General features: G+C 48.3%; 1 protein-coding gene across 3 annotated transcripts in view; it reads left to right on the top strand.

Moving 5' to 3' along the window:
- DNAJB6 (DnaJ (Hsp40) homolog, subfamily B, member 6) overlaps positions 1 to 15,477 on the top strand; it is a 68,084-nt gene that overhangs the window by 14,533 nt on the left and 38,074 nt on the right. For all 3 annotated transcript variants that reach the window (XM_012664137.1, XM_012664136.1, XM_012664135.1), the window contains exons 2-5: positions 716 to 806; positions 4,419 to 4,528; positions 6,589 to 6,648; positions 7,610 to 7,720. In XM_012664137.1, coding sequence (XP_012519591.1) covers positions 742 to 806; positions 4,419 to 4,528; positions 6,589 to 6,648; positions 7,610 to 7,720 — 346 coding nt within the window. In that variant the 5' untranslated portion in view covers positions 716 to 741. The remainder of the gene's footprint in view (positions 1 to 715; positions 807 to 4,418; positions 4,529 to 6,588; positions 6,649 to 7,609; positions 7,721 to 15,477) is intronic.

The raw sequence follows: 15,477 nt of genomic DNA, 5'->3' as shown, positions 1-15,477 counted from the left end.
GGTTTCATTGCAGCACTCTGGGAAGCAGCAGGGGACCCAGTGGCTCGCAGGGGAAGCAGGTCTTTTGGACTGAAGGCACAATCTGTGGTGGTGACGCCCGCACGGCAGTGCCGTATTTGTTTGGTGGCTGGATGAATGGGAGTTTGAAGCCAGAGCGTGACGTGAACGCCGACAACTCTGCCTTCAGAACCCTGCCTTTCTCTGTTGGGAGATGTGTGAGAGGCTTTTGCTGTCCCTGGGGAGAGAGACAGAATGGTGGCAGGGTAGCTTTCTGTTCTGACGTGCAGTTTCTTCTGGGCAGGGACAGCGTGTTCGTCCGCGGCGCACCAGTCTTGCCCAATGTCTGGCACAGGCGTGTGTTGAAGGAGGGGGGTGGCTGCTGCTCTCTGAGCGTGGCCCACGTGTGGGAAAACAGGACACTCAAGGAGAGCCTGTCAGCTCGTGGTCAGGTGGCCACCCAGTCTCAGAGTTACCTGCACCTTTTACTTAGTTTAGGCTATTTCAGAGCTTTTTTTCTATATCTAGAAGGGTTTTAGGACATGAGTTTTAGAATCACTTCCCAGAAAGGAGGCCCTGGCCTGACAGGCTAGGGTTAGCTGACAGAAGTTCTCTCTGGGCCAGCGGGTGCTGGGTGACTCTCCTCCCGCCCAGCTCCCACCCCTGTGACCCACCCGGCCCTGTAGCCTTGTCACTGACCGCCTATTTTTAATTGCAGGACCTGTTCCCACAAGCAGTTAAAACATGGTGGATTATTATGAAGTTCTAGGCGTGCAGAGACATGCCTCAGCCGAGGATATTAAAAAGGCGTAAGTAATTTTATTTCTGAAATAATACACCTGGGTAGTTGCACGTTGGTAATTAGGTAACATAACTCTTTCTGTTGCTATTAAAATGGCTTTAAATGTTACATAACAGTCTGTGAATGCCACATAGCTCAGTGTGAGCTTTAGAAAGCAGTTAACAAATGAGCGTTGCAGCCTGGGGCCTCGGGGTGGCCCTTCGCCTTTCCGGCGCTCTGTTCCCCCTGCTCCTTTGCCTTGCTGCAGTGGATTCCGTATCTGTTTGAAGTAGATGAGAACTCCACGGCGGATGTGAGGTCATCCCCGATTTTACACTGGACTTTGAAATGGAGCTGACGTGGCACTTTTCCACAGTGGGGACCCAGAGCATAGCACCCTGACTTCCCGGTGTGATTGCCATTCTGCTCCACGTGAAGTCTGAGATCTCCCTGCGTGCCGTTCCTCCCTCCGTGGGCCCAGGGCCTGGCCAGCGTGAGGCGGGCAAGTCGCAGTTCACAGACAGCTCTCAGGGTCGTCTGGATCCAGGGGTGGGGAACCTGTGGCCTTCCAGATCCCCAAGTGTAGTTCCTTGATTGAATCCAAACTTTACAGGACAAATCCCTTTCTCGAAAAGGTTTGTTGTGTGTAATTTGGATTCAATCAAAAGACTGCACTGAGGGATCCAGATAGTTGTTAACTATCAATGTAGAGTATATAGCAGAAAAGTCACAATACAGATTTTTTTTTTTTTTTCCTGAGACAGTCTTCACTGTGTCACCAAGGCTAGAGTGCAGTGGTGTCATCATAGCTCACTGCTGCAAACTCACACTCCTGGGCTCAAGCGATCATTTTAACCTCAGCTTCCTGGGACTATAGGTGCACATCACCACACCTGGCTAATTTTTTTCTTTCTTTCTTTTTTTTTTTGGTAGAAAAGGGTCTGTTTTGTTTTTGTTTTTTTTTTTTAAGAGCCTCACCCTGTTGCCCGAGCTAGAGTGCCATGGAGTCAGCCTAGCTCACAGCAACCTCAAACTCCTGAGCTCAAGTGATCGTCCTGCCTGAGCCTCCTGAGTAGCTGGGAATACAGGCATGCACCACCATGCTGGCTAATTTTTTCTGTTTTTAGTAGAGGAGTCTCATTCTTAGGCTGGTCTCCAACTCCTGAGCTCAAGCAATCCTCCCACCTTGGCCTCCCAGAGCACTAGGATTATAGGTGTGAGCCACCGTGCCCAGCCCAGGGTCTCTTTCTATTCCCCGCGCTGATCTCAAACTCGTGGGCTCAAGTGAACCTCCTGCCTGGGCCTCCCAAAGTGCTTGGCAATTAGTCAATTTTAAAATGCTAAGTAAGGATGTCAGCCATCTAGGATAGCCCTGAAGTTGCCTGGAGAGGATCCATTTCAAACCTCTGCCCACCTGGCAGGGGCAGCCCACTGAAGAGAGACCTGACAGGCACTGATGCTGTCACCAGTGGAGTGACAGTTCTTACGCTGTGTGAGTCTGTGGTGCATACTTTAGGTCCACATTATACTTAAAACTAACAGTTAACAGCCAGTAGTACTTGGTAGATTGTGAACAAAGATACAGTTGGAAATACTTTACTCTTTGTGAATGAACTTGTGAATAAACATACACACAGTGTATGTTTCTGTGTTTTTGTTATGCCAGGTAATTGAAGAGTAGATTGATTTTAGTTATGTCTGAGAACATATAGGTTGACCAGCATCTCCAGGATGATATTGAAGTATGAGTTTAGAAAAGGCTTTTGAGGCCGGGTGTGGTGGCTCACGCCTGTAATCTAGCACTCTGGGAGGCCGAGGCCGGAGGATCACTTGAGCCCAGGAGTTTGAGGCTGCAGTGAGCTATGATGACAGCACTGCACTCTACCCAGGCTGACAAAGTGAGACTCTGTCTCAAAAAAAAAGGAAAAAACTGGATTTAACCTTTAAAAGCAGCAAGATTTTCCTATTAAGTGTACAATTGCATAAATACTTCTCACATTGATAGCTATGGGGTGCATGTTATTAGCACTGTCTTTTGTGGGCTCTGGCTTTGTGGTGTGCTGAGCATTTTTGTTTGAGGACTACGCGAGTGTGGCTGCCACCCAGTTCCCTACGCCCTCTGAGGCACCATACTCTACCGTGTGTTTGCGTCACAGGCCGTGGGTTTTCCCCTCAGTGTTGTTCGTTCTGTGGTGCTGAAGTAAGTACTGGTGTGCCGGTCACACAGGTCCGAAGATGAGCGCTAAGTCATTCACACTCAACTTTATCGTACGCTGTATTCCACTTGGATTCTCAAAAACTTTAGTTGTGTGCGACGAGGGGCGTATGCAGTTGAACCTTGTCCTGTGCTCCTTGATTTTCAGTACGAGCACTAGGCGATCGAAGCTGTTAATAGTGCAGACTAATTGTTCCTTCTCTTTAGTCTTTTGTGTGGTCTGTCATTTTTAATTGAAGATTTGTGGCACTTTTGGGGGGGATTTGATCTACTTTAGAGCCACAGTGATATAAAAAATACTGTTAAGTAGTCTAGGTTCTAGCTTGAGTCAGACTTTAGTATATTTAAACCAAAGTTTTTGCTTAAAATGTTAAGATGAGCCACAGTAGCCTTACATTAATAATTTGCCAAGTATTAAAAGGACTGCTGGATTTGTATTTTAATCTGTTTTTTTTTTTTTTAAAAGAGACAGGGTCTCGCTCTGTTGCCCAAGCTGAATTCCAGTGGCATCATCACAGCTACTGTAATCCTGAACTCCTGGGTTCAAGTGATGCTCCCAGGCAGCTAGGACTACAGATGTGTGCCACCACGCCCAGCTCATTTTTCACTTGTTACAGAGATACGGGGTCTTTCTGTGGTCCAGGCTGTCTCTAAGTCCTGGCTTCAAGGGATCCTCCCCTCCCCTCATGGCCTCCCAAGGTATTGGGATTATAGGAGTGAGCCACCGTGCCCAGCTAGTCTGAGATTTTTTAAGGGCACGCTCCCTCCCCTTTTTAATGCCACCCCTTTTTAAAATGTATTCTACTTATGTTTTGCTTATTAAGCTAGAGGATTTTTTTTTTTCTTTTGTATTCAAAACATGCAATTATTCAGCTAATTGGAACCCTGGAGCACACCATGACCTTGGTCATAGAAGTTTTGAAAAAGTCAGTGTTTTAACTCTGTTTGGATTTTGAATCCAGAACAGAGGGCTATTTGAAAGACACTGGGACCCGGGTCTGGGCTGTGGTGATGTCTCACCTTTGCCACACCGACTTGCTTAATGAGCTGTCTGAGGAAATGTTTCTGGGACTCAGAACACGTCAGGCTGAGGAGAGTGATGTTGGATCCTCACCGTTCAGTGACCAGAGCTGCCTTCCCAATGGAGTTTCTGTGCTTGCTCAGCCCGGTCGGCACAAGTTCATGCCGTGAATACTGGGATCCGCAAACGTTGTGCTGTCTGTAGGCTGGTTTGTGTTGCTGCTGTCTGGATTCTGGAACTTGTGTATTTCATTCTAGGGAAAAGGGAGGTTTTCCAATTAAAACCGGTATTAACCTCACTAGCTGGCAACTGTGAAACCATTTTCTTGCTTAATTATGTTGGTTTCAAAACTCTAGTTGATTTCTGGACTTTGGACATGACCAGTGCCTTTTACTGTTTTCAAGGTATCGAAAACTGGCACTGAAGTGGCACCCGGATAAAAATCCTGAGAATAAGGAAGAAGCAGAGAGAAAATTCAAACAAGTAGCCGAGGCGTACGAGGTGTTATCAGACGGTGAGTAACACTGACCTTGAGAAGGATCTGAGTGGGTGGCTCAGCAGGAAGGGGTTGGGTCTTGGGACCCTCGCAGGGGTAGCAGAGTGTAGACACAAGGGATGTATTTGGTGCCAGCTGGATTTGGGGCCCACTAAGGATGTTTTTACTTTTCTTGTAAAGATTTGAATCAATATAGTTAACCACGAGTGCTGAGGGATGAGCACCTGGGCTTCTAGCAGTTTCTCTTTGGATGGCTGTTCTAAAACAGTGCCTAATACCCTGGGTCTGAGGAGCCAAAGAAGAGTTGAGGGTGCAGGACGCTGTTGTGGTCCCCATGGGTGTGGTGGGGGCTGCCCTGATGTCTGGTGATGCCTGAGCAGCCTGACCTCTCGTTCCTGTGGAGTGAGTTTCCTGCTTGAGAGGATTGACATACAGCTGAGGTTTAGACTCAAGAGCTTCGGCCTGTCTTTCCCACGTCGGTCTAGAGCATGGGTGTCCAGTGTTACTGGAAGTCAGACCTGCTCGCCTGGTTCAGAGAGTGAAAGGGCAGCAGTCAGCCGCTCTATGGTGAAGGAAAGACTGCATGAGTCCTGGGGTTGGGGGATGGCATCGGAACTGGGAGACGGCTGGCACTTGGCAAGGCAGGGTGGCCCGGGGAGCAAAGGCAGAGACTGATCCACTGACCACAGGAAGTGGACGCTGCTCCTGTGCATCTGCGTGCGGTCAGGTAACAGGCCACTCTTTAAAAGGATTTTAAGAGGAAACCTGATGTAGTCATTGCCGGCGTCAACACTTACCCACAGGACAAGCCTTGCTTTCTCTGTTGGCACTGTTCCTTTGTTTTAAAGGAAATCCCAGACGTCTGTTTATTTCACAAGTCTGAAAACACATAAAAACACTGGTAGTTGAAATCTTTTTGAAATGTGGCATTTATCTTCTTAAACTGTTGAGCTTTAATTGTTCTTCAGACTTTTTTAGAGGTGTGGGGGTGGAGTCTCGCTGTGTCGCCAGGCTGGACTCCCGGGCCAGGCTGTCCTGTGTCTCCGCCTTCGCGGCGTCCAGGATACTTGTGCGTTGGAGCTCTGAGCTGGGTTGGTGCTGAAGCCCGCAGGCCCCAGTGTTCGCATTTTTTGGTCCTTTGTGCGCTAATTCGGTATCCCAGATTTGTGGGTTTCATGTACCAATACCAGTAGAAAAATTGAGGACTAAACTAAAGCTTCGTATTTGACATAAAATACACCTTTAAACTACCATAAAAAAATCCCTTGTTTGCTTTTTATTTATTTATTTTTTTGAGGGCGTGTATTTTTCATGTTCTCCTAGGCAGTCTCTGGCCCAGGTGGTGCCACCCTAAAGGTATAGTCATTGTTCTTTCGAGGGTGCTGGTCACAGAGCTGGTCGTAAGTGGTGTACTTCTACACTTATTTTTCCATTTTGCAGAACATGAGATTTTTGGGGAACACAGATGGTGTCATATCTGAAGTACCTATTCTTCTAACCAGGGCCACGTTGTAGTTTTTTTAATCCTGGGATGTGAATAAGTATGACTGTCATGGACAGCAGCTCACCACCTCCACACCTTGCACTCAGCCGTGCCGCTGACCAGGGCGCCTGCGCTGTGGGGCTTTAGGTTGGCTCCTTTCTGGTTTTTGGCACATCTGCTTCCTACCCCCACGTCCATCCTGTCGTGTTTCTTGTGCCACAGACCACGTCCTCTAGACGCTGTAGTCAGAGGGGTCAGGGGTTGGAGTAGTTTTGTACTTGGTCATGGGAGTCTTAACGACATACAGATGGGCTCTGTGGGTAGTAAAGTGCAAGCAGTCTTCTAATGGAATGCATGTTTAATATTTATAATAACTTCTAATTCATAATACTTTAAAGTTTTTCCGAATTATTTGTCAGGAGAGAGGTAGAAAGTTTTCCCTCTTGCTCCCTTTTAAAGTAAAGGTGGCATAACTCCTTGACATTTAATTGTGCAAAATTAAAAACTGACTTATAACTTCAGAAATACTTTATCTGTTGAATTTTAAGGGTTTGAAAATAACTTTGCCTTATTGAATCTTTTAAAAAATTTTCAGCAAAAAAACGGGACATCTATGACAAGTACGGCAAAGAAGGATTAAATGGTGGTGGAGGAGGTACGTAAATGAATTTTCCCTTGGAGACAGAGGGCGTGGCGAGTCAGTGGGTGTTGGAGCCTCTGCAGTGTTGCAGAAGCAGCCTAGAAGCTGGGCTGGAGTGGGGAGAGGGAGAGGAAGAGGACCTGAGAGCATTTAAAAAATCTGTTAAAAGTCTTTGCGAGACTAGAAGAAAGTGTATGTTGATGTATTTTGTGTAGATAGGACATCATTTATAACCATACTGTAATACAGTGTGATCTTACACAAGTTCTTAGATGCCTACTCGACATTATGTCAAAGTACCCTTAGGGCTTTGCAGGGGAGGGGAACCTGTGACCTTCTGATTTCAAGACTGTTCTTTTTTAAGCACCAAAGGAGGCAAGAAAAGCTTTATCTTTCCCTGCTGCTGCACCTCCTTTAATAAAATGGTTTTTCTGTAAAATTTGGATTCAGCCAAAAGGCCGCACTCAAGACCCGAAAGGCCACAGCGTGGCTTTAAGGCTGCAAGTTCCCCACCCCTGCAAGAGCAGATTCTACTGAAAAGCTGAAACAGCCCCCGCAGGCAGGGCCTGGACTTGTGTGCGGAAAGTGCCCGGGGGTCGGCTGTGCGGCCAGCTTTACCTGAGCACGCTGGCCAGGCTGCAGCCACTGCTGCAACAGCGGGGCTGTCTCAGCGAGCGCTAGTCCTCTTGGTCTTCGTGAACCTTCGTGACAAGTGATCAGTGGTGTGTGGTGTCACGTTTGGGTCACAGACCTACGGGGGAGAGAGTGGCAGTGGAGGGCCCTGCTGTGACGGTCTCGTCGTCAAAGTCGCGGCACTCACAGCTTAAACCATGCAGGAGTTTGAATTTGACAACTCCAGACTCACAAAATATTTTCTTTTTTTTTAAGGTTGCGATTTGTGTTATGTTCTGTAAACAAATATTTCTCTACAAAACACCAAAATCCATAAACTGAAAGCTGTGTTTTGCTCATGTAGGTGGAAGTCATTTTGACAATCCATTTGGGTTTGGCTTCACATTCCGTAACCCAGATGACGTCTTCAGGGAATTTTTTGGTGGAAGGGACCCATTTTCATTCGACTTCTTCGGTAAGTTAACCACCCAGGGTGTCGACTTGGTGTTTGTGGTGTGTCCACGAGCCCAGTGCGGCTGACCCTGCCCTTTCTGTCGAACGACGCTGCGTCTGGCCGTGCAGCTTGGCGTTAAAGCTGCAGAGGAACTGTGAACCTTCTCAGTTTTGAGGATTTTTAAAAATTCACAACTTGAACATTAAAACAATGCAGGTTTTTAAAGTGTTTTTTCGCTGTGTGTGGCCGTAATGAACTTGCCTTTGCCCTCAGTGGAGACTGGTGATGTGCCGGGCTCTGGGAAGGAAGTGCTCTGGTCCAACACCGGTTTCTGTGAGAGTTTGCGGTGCGTGATGTTCCTGTTAAAGTCATTGCGTATCGTAGGTGTGGTCCTAGACGTTTCATCTGTAAACCTGCCTTTTCTAACGGTGTTGGGACTGTCGAGTTCACCATCTGTGAGAAGAAAGGACACCTCTGGAGCAAGGCAGCAGAAACACTGTTAGAGGAGAGAACAGCTTTGTTAACGGAGATGGTATCTTAGCCACTTTTTGATTACAGGGAAAATGGAGTTTCTCATCACCTGCACCTCTTAGTCCTGAGGCCTGATTCCAGATGTTCATGTGTGTCTTGGACACAGGTAGTGTCAGGTGCTCTTGCTAGCTGTCCGCTGTCAGACTGTCTGATGTGCTGTCTGCGTTGGGAGGTCAGGGTTAAACGTGTGCTGCTGAGGCCATATTTGTCTGTTGACTCACTGTGGGGGAAACACGTCCTGTGTTTACCTCCTTCCTTGCCTGGAGCATGGTTGAAGAGATTGAACACCACCTGCAAACCTCCAGGAGGGAAAGAAGAATAATACAGGGTGCCCAGTGGAAGCCCTGCCTGCCACAGGCACGAAGAGGAGCGGCGCACGGTCACGTCGGGTAGGTGTTGGGCACTTTGCACGGTGCCGTCCTCCGGTGTACCTCAAGTGGGGACTCCGTCCTTACTGTGGCACGGCCCGACTTTACGAGAGTCCCTTCCTCAGGGAGGGGAGGACAGCTAGTGCACACGAGCGTTTTCTTAGACACATTTACAACTGGAGCAGAGCAGGGGATGGGCAGATTTGTGGGAGGGGGCTGTGTGGTCTGTTAAGAGTGGAGGACTTGTTCGTGTTAATCCCTGCTGCCGGAAGCAAAGGCAGGTTTAGCATGCTCCACTGATTGACTCATACAGGCAAGAAATCCCACTCAAGAGTGATAATTTACTGATTGAGTTCTCCTGTCTTCAGAATTGCCGTGGTATCTCTTTATAGCCTTGAGCCTCCCACATTGGTTCTTTTGGGAGGCAGGGCACCCTGGGGGCAGAAATCCTGTGTTCAGATCTGTAACTTTCCTCGTGGCCAAGCAAGGAAGAGGGTCTGCTCTTCTGGCACCAGGGGCTTCGGTTCTGGGGTGTGCAGGATGTGAAGCAGGCTGGCCTGAGTCAGGCCCGGCACCTGAAACACGGTTTCTCTTGCGTGATTCTCACAAAGGGAAAGGGTCCCTCAGTGACTGAATTGTAGCCAGTTTTTGTTTTCTTGCAGAAAACAATCATTTTTTTAAAATAAATTTTTATAATTTCTTTAAAAATAGATATTATTTATTTTATTATTTTTTATTTTTTGAGACAAGGGTCTCACTCCGTTGCCCTAAGTAGAGTGCTGTGGCATCAGCCTAGCTCACAGCAGCCTCACACTCTTGGGCTGAAGTGATCCTCCTTCCTCAGCCTCCGGAGTAGCTGGGACTACAGGTGTTACCACCAAACCTGGCTGATTTTTTTCTATTTTTTTTTCCCCAGTTGTCCGGCTAATTTATTTCTATTTTAGTAGAGATGGGGTCTTGCTCTTGCTCAGGTTGGTCTCTACCTCCTGAGCTCAAGCATTCCTCCCTCCCCGGCCTCCCAGACTGCTAGGATTACAGGCGTGAGCCCCCACGCCCAGCCGAGAAAAAAATCTGATGATTAAAAATGCCAATTTTTGAACTCATTAAAAATGATTTTCCTTGAGCAAATCTTTCAAGAGTAAGAAGTTACAGAGATTTAATTCGATGTCAGTGAATATAGAGATTTAATTAGATGTGAATGAGTCAGTTTTTACCCACTAGCCCAAGGAGATAGGCACTGTGTGTTAGGTACAGATGCGCACACTTCGATGATAGGCGTTCTGTGTTTCCCACGATTAGTGTGGCAGTGATTCCTCTTCCATCCGTTCTTGTAGGTGTTCTAGGTGACTTCCATTTTCAGGCCGTCAGGATTTACACACAGGAAAAGAAGCTGCTCCATGGCTACTACATGTATGAAGTCACCGTGCAGCCTGCTGGCGGTATGTTTAGTGTAGACCAGAGCAAATGCAGGGCTGGGAGAATCCTGCTGTGTTCATGGTTCAGTTGATGTTTTATCTGCATTCAGATCATATTTAATAAATGTTATAGTATCTTTTGTAGAAAATTATATTTTGGATTTAATTTTTCACATGACCAACTTTTTTCCTGTCCTGTTTTGGCTTCTAAAAGTGTAGTTCACAGTCTGTTTTACGGTACTTCTGAGCTGCACTTTGCGTTCATTAGACCACAGAACCCCTCCCACTCAGGAGGGACGTGGACCTGGGGAGAGGAGGGGGTGTGCAGGGTGTCGGGCAGATTGTCATCGCTCCTGTGCCTGAGCAGGTTTGCAGAGCTGTCTGTGGTGGCAAGATTTGAGCCTGGGTTCCTTCAGATGTCGAACCCATCCTTAAAAGCAGAGGCCGTCCTGGGACAGGTGGTAGAAGCTGATTCTACAGTCAGCACTGAATGAATATTAGCTCTGAAATGTAGGGATCCAATCAGAACCTTTGAGGCTAGCTGTTTAAATTATTTCCAGAATATGGCCACCTGAAAATGTGCTCTTTTAAAATGTTAATGGAAAAATTGATTAATAGGGAGTGTACTAATTTGAATTAGGGTGATCGTCACAAGACACCAGTGTTCAGGAAAATGGTGTTCTAAGATAAAAAGTATAGTAGTGTCTTCCAATGCCCTTAGTCACAGCAGGAACTGTCGTTGGGGAGAATTGTCTGGGTATAATTTTTTTATTTGTGTTCTTACTTTTGAAAGCCAAAACCAACCTTTAAAACTGCTCCTAGGGAGCCTTTTTGTGTTAGCAGTTTAGCACATTTTTCCGTTGTAGAGTATCACTCTTTCAAGCTGTGGGGAAGGAAACAGTTCACGTAGCAGACTTTTGGGGGGGAATGATTATTTCAAGGATGAGAATAGCCTTATTTCCTGAGCCACGGTTAAGTTTATGGTAGTCAGCCGGTCATTTTACTCTCCAGGGTTCGAGGAAGTGGCCAATGAGGACTTGGAGCCTAGTGAGGAGCTAGAGCATTCCGCAGTGGAGGACACGGCGGAAGACAGCCTGAGTGAGGAGGACAGTGAGGTGCTGGACGTGATATCCAGTGAAGACCTGGATCTCTTTAGTGAGGACGAGCCGAGCGAGGGCTGCGGCTGGGGCCTGGGCGAGCCGCTCAGCGAGGAGCTGGAGCCTGTCTCCAGCGAGGACGAGGCCGAGGCCGGGCCCGGGGATGCTGGGGAGCTCAGCGAGGAGTGTGAGGAGCTGCTGAGCGAGGACGAGCACAGCGGGCCAGAGCTGGGCGTGCTCCTCCTGCCACAATAAAGCGTCAGCGGGACTCCTGGCTCTGTTCACACGAAGGCTTAATTTATTTAGAGAATCTCTAGAATAAAGAAGTTTCTTCTCCTCCTGCCTCGATACCATCTGGTCAGTTGCCTTTGACCAAGAACGGAAGAGACCAGAACAGGGTGGCGTGTTCTGAAGCCCCAGACCTGGGGCCTTGTCGGGTGTCTCTCCCCCAGGCTTAGAGACCCTGGAAGCAGTGTTTGGCCTCTGTTTCCTAGGGCCACTGTAACCTTGTGCCACAGACTGGGGTCTTAACAACAGAAATCTGCCCTGTCCCAGTCCTGGAGGCCGAGTGTCCAAGATTGAGGTGTCCGCAGGGCCCGCCCTTGGGCCTCTCTCTCAGCAGTTTTCTCCCTCGCCTTGTAGACGGTTTTCCCCCGTGCCTTCTTATCATCGCCCCTCTGTACGTACATGTCCAGATTTCCTCCTCTTGTAACTTTAAATTTTATATTTTAGAGATGGGGTCTCGCTATGTTGCCCAGGCTGGACTCTGAGACTACAGGCTGTGCCACCAGGTTCAGTCACAAATTTCCACTTTTTATAATTAGTATCCACTTGGGTGACTTGATCTTAACTTCCTCATCTACAAAGGCCCTGTTTCCAAGTAGAGTCATACTCAAAAGTTCTGTGTTAGGACTCTAACATCTTTTTTGAGGGAACACAAATCAACCTGTAATGTAGTCTTTCTAAGAAAGTTGGTTAGATTTTTTTCTAATCTGTACAGTTCAGAAGCAAGCAGCAAATTGTGAAAGGGGAAAGAAGGAAAAATCCTTTCAAGGTAGCCATGTTAAGAGGAGTTAAAAAAACATCGCCGATTGGAAGAACCCCATGTAAGGGCTTGTAACCCGCAGTCCACGCTGGCCTCACGTGGCGCAGTGGTGAGTTCTGTTGATTAAGGACGGAGTTCCACACACGTGAGCACCTACACGTGATTTGAAAGAAGGCAAGATGTAAGACTTCAGTGTTAAGCTGGGTGCAGTGGCATGTGCCTGTTGTCCCTGCTACTCCGGGAGGCTGGGACAGGAAGATCGTTGGAGCCCGGGAGTCCAGCCTGGGCAACACTGTGAGACCCCATCTCTTGACAACAAAACAAAGCCCGCGATGTGTTAGTCTGGTCTGCAGCTGATGTTTCCGGGTGTAACTTTGGGAGTGGTCGTGCTGGGGGCTGGAGGAGGGAGGGATGGTGAGCCTGCCTTCCTCACAACTCCCTACTTGTTCTCTCTCTCTCGTGGGGGGTGTGATTTCATTTCTTTGTTGAGATATTCTTGGAGAACATGCTAAATTAAAGTATGGTCCTGTGAATATTTGAGGATTCTTGCTGTCGAGACATGGAGCTGTTTTTTGGTAAATATTTCATTTTTCCTTAATTTTATCTTGGCAGGATGGTGGTTGCATGCGTCATTCTCAGCTTCCTCTCAGTGTATACTTGGTGATTTCAAGATATTTGTTTCCCCTTCCCTCTCTCCTGCCTCCCCAAATGGGAAGAGGAAATGGTTCCTTGAAAAGGGCATTCTGAGGATTTTTCTCTGCCACGAGAACCATGGCGCAGGCCACCCACCCCGCAGCGGCCGGCGCTGTGTGCTGCGGCTTCGCTGCAGTTTCTGAGACCAGGTCATCCCCCATGCTTGCTGGCGTTTCCTCTCAGGTGTATTGTGTCTCCCTTCCCCCCGGCCGCAGGGAAGGTGGTACCTCGCCTGGCGCTTGGTGCACGAGCTGCTAATCATTGCCGTGACAGTCACTCGGGCAAGGAGTTGACCGAGTCCTTGGTAGGTTTTCTGATCCTTTCCGGTGGAATTCTCATCCCTGGGGAGCTTGTGGACAACTCAGAGGTTGAGCCAGCCAGATCCCTACGTCCTTACGTGGGCGGGGGAAGGTGTTCTGGGCCTGCGGAGCTGAGAGGAGGAAAAGTGCTTCAAAGCTCAGGCCATGGGCAGAGCTGCTGTGATGTGCCAGGCTTTGACAGACTTAGGGAAGACCAGCATTCGTAGGAAGTCTGACAGACACGACACTGAGAGGAGGGGAGGGCGGTAAGGTAGAAGCGGGGAGCCAGGAGGATCCCACCGGCCACCTGCGAGTGGGGACGAAGGGACCCGGAGCCCAGTGCTGTCCAGGCAGGTCCTTCGTGCAGCGTGTGTGCCGCGATTGTGACGGTGCGGGGGGCTCCTCGTCTGCACTCAGGCCTTTTGTATTCGAAGTGGAAGAATTTACTACTTTGTGATAGATTTTTGTAACTCTTGGAAAACACAGTGCTCCAACTGGACCTTAGATGTAACTAGAAATTACATTTATAGCCAAAAATAATTGTATGGGAAGTTAAAGGTGATGGTGTTAGTTTGACCAGCACAGGACGTGCGCGCTCCTGGGTGCCAGGCGCGGTCGGCAGGCGCGGTCGGCAGGCGCGGTCGGCAGTGGAAACGGCGCCACAAAGCCCTGCTCTCCTGAGGCTCGCAGTTCCGGGCGACGTCATAGCCGTGTTCTTCATTTGCTCCTTTCTGTTTGTTCCAGATTCCTTCCAAGGGTTATTTTCTACTTCTGAATATAGAAGTTTGAGTTAATGACTGTCTTAATTTTAGTTCCTAGTACTGAGATGAGTTGGGAGGTCAGAGAAAGTCTGTGTCTGCCATGGTTGGCGTTTGAATTTCAAGTGGATTTCTGAGAGTTACTGTAGTTTTAGCTTTGAAACAGTAGGGCAGAGAGAAATACTTTTTTTGTTCAACATACCCATGGTGCTGTTTAGATTTTGTTGCCCTTTTTTCCCCAATCCTTCTGTGTACTTGGGGAATTAATAGTGTGAGGCCACCAGGAACAGGAGCCTTGGGGCCTCCCCTCCGTGCAGTACAAGCAGGCCTTGCTTGCATTTGTGGTTAGCAACATGCTGCTTTAGGACGGGGTCTGAGTGTCCTGAGGAACTGCGGTGAGCTTTGCTCCTTCCTGCACTGCGTGAGCTTAACACACCTGACCTGAGTCGCTGTGTCTTCCTTGTGATGCTGCTGCTGTTCTGTCAGCCTCTCCCTTCTGGCGAAACTCAAGAAAGTGTTCAGGCTTAACACATGTGGCCAGGTGTGGTGGGTGGGTGGCTCATGCCTGTCATATGGTGGCCACTTAATGCACTGGTTTTAGTTTCCTGAGAGAATAGCAGGATCAGAAACTTGAAAGAAGTATTGGACATATGCCTAGGATATTGAAATGAAAGCGTTAAATCCTAACACGGACGTGCCTGTTTTAAGTAACATTTGTATTTCAGGATACAAAGTTGTGTTAAGGTATAAAGACCTCTGTAGAGATATTTGTAAGTGATCAAGAATACTTTTATTCTTTGTAAAATTGGTATTGGGGTTCTCCAGAGACACGGCCAGCAGGGGAGGGGTGTGTGGGTATATGGTGAGGAACAGGCTCTGGTGGCTGGCGGCTGGCGAGGAGGACCTGCGGGCCGGTGTCAGGCAGATCCTGGCACGGGGTGCCGGCAGCCTCTTGTTCCGTTCATGCTTCAGCTGATTGGGCGAGGTGCCCCCCGTAGTAAGGAGGGCAATTTGCTTTACTCATTCTACTAGTTCAAATGTTAATCTCACCCAGAAGCACAGAATAATGTTTGACTAAATATTTTGGGTATCCCGTGGCCCAGTGAAGTTGGCACATGAAATTAACCATGTGTCCGCCCGGCCAGCTCAGCACCCATCCGCATCTCCTTAGCCCAGACTTAAATCTCCAAATGCAGATGGCAAGGTCCTAGTTAACGTGATACAGCTGTCCTGCAGACAGCCGAAAGTGCGCGCCTCTTCCTCTGTGGAGGCGCAGAGGGAACAAAACTGCTGCTGCTGTAGTGCACACACACGTACCTGACAGACGTTCGTGACCAAGGGAGAAAATAATGCTCACGCGCCTGGTTTCTGCGCTTGTGGCTCGTGTTCCATAACTGCCTTCTTACCCACCTCTTAAGCACCTCAGCTGGTCCTGGTTCTCTCTGGTGGGATGGTAGCATCCTTGGTTACATTAAAGCTTTTTTCCAGCCTGAGCAACATAATGAGAACCCAGGAATCTCTACAAGACAAACATTAGCCCCCAGCAGTTTGGGAGGCTGAGGCGGGGGGATC

The sequence above is a fragment of the Propithecus coquereli genome, unplaced genomic scaffold (assembly GCF_000956105.1).
Source record: "Propithecus coquereli isolate 6110/MARCELLA unplaced genomic scaffold, Pcoq_1.0 Scaffold861, whole genome shotgun sequence".
NCBI lineage: Eukaryota > Metazoa > Chordata > Mammalia > Primates > Indriidae > Propithecus > Propithecus coquereli.
Note: the sequence above shows the minus strand (reverse complement) of the source record. Positions and strands in the feature narration are given on the sequence as shown.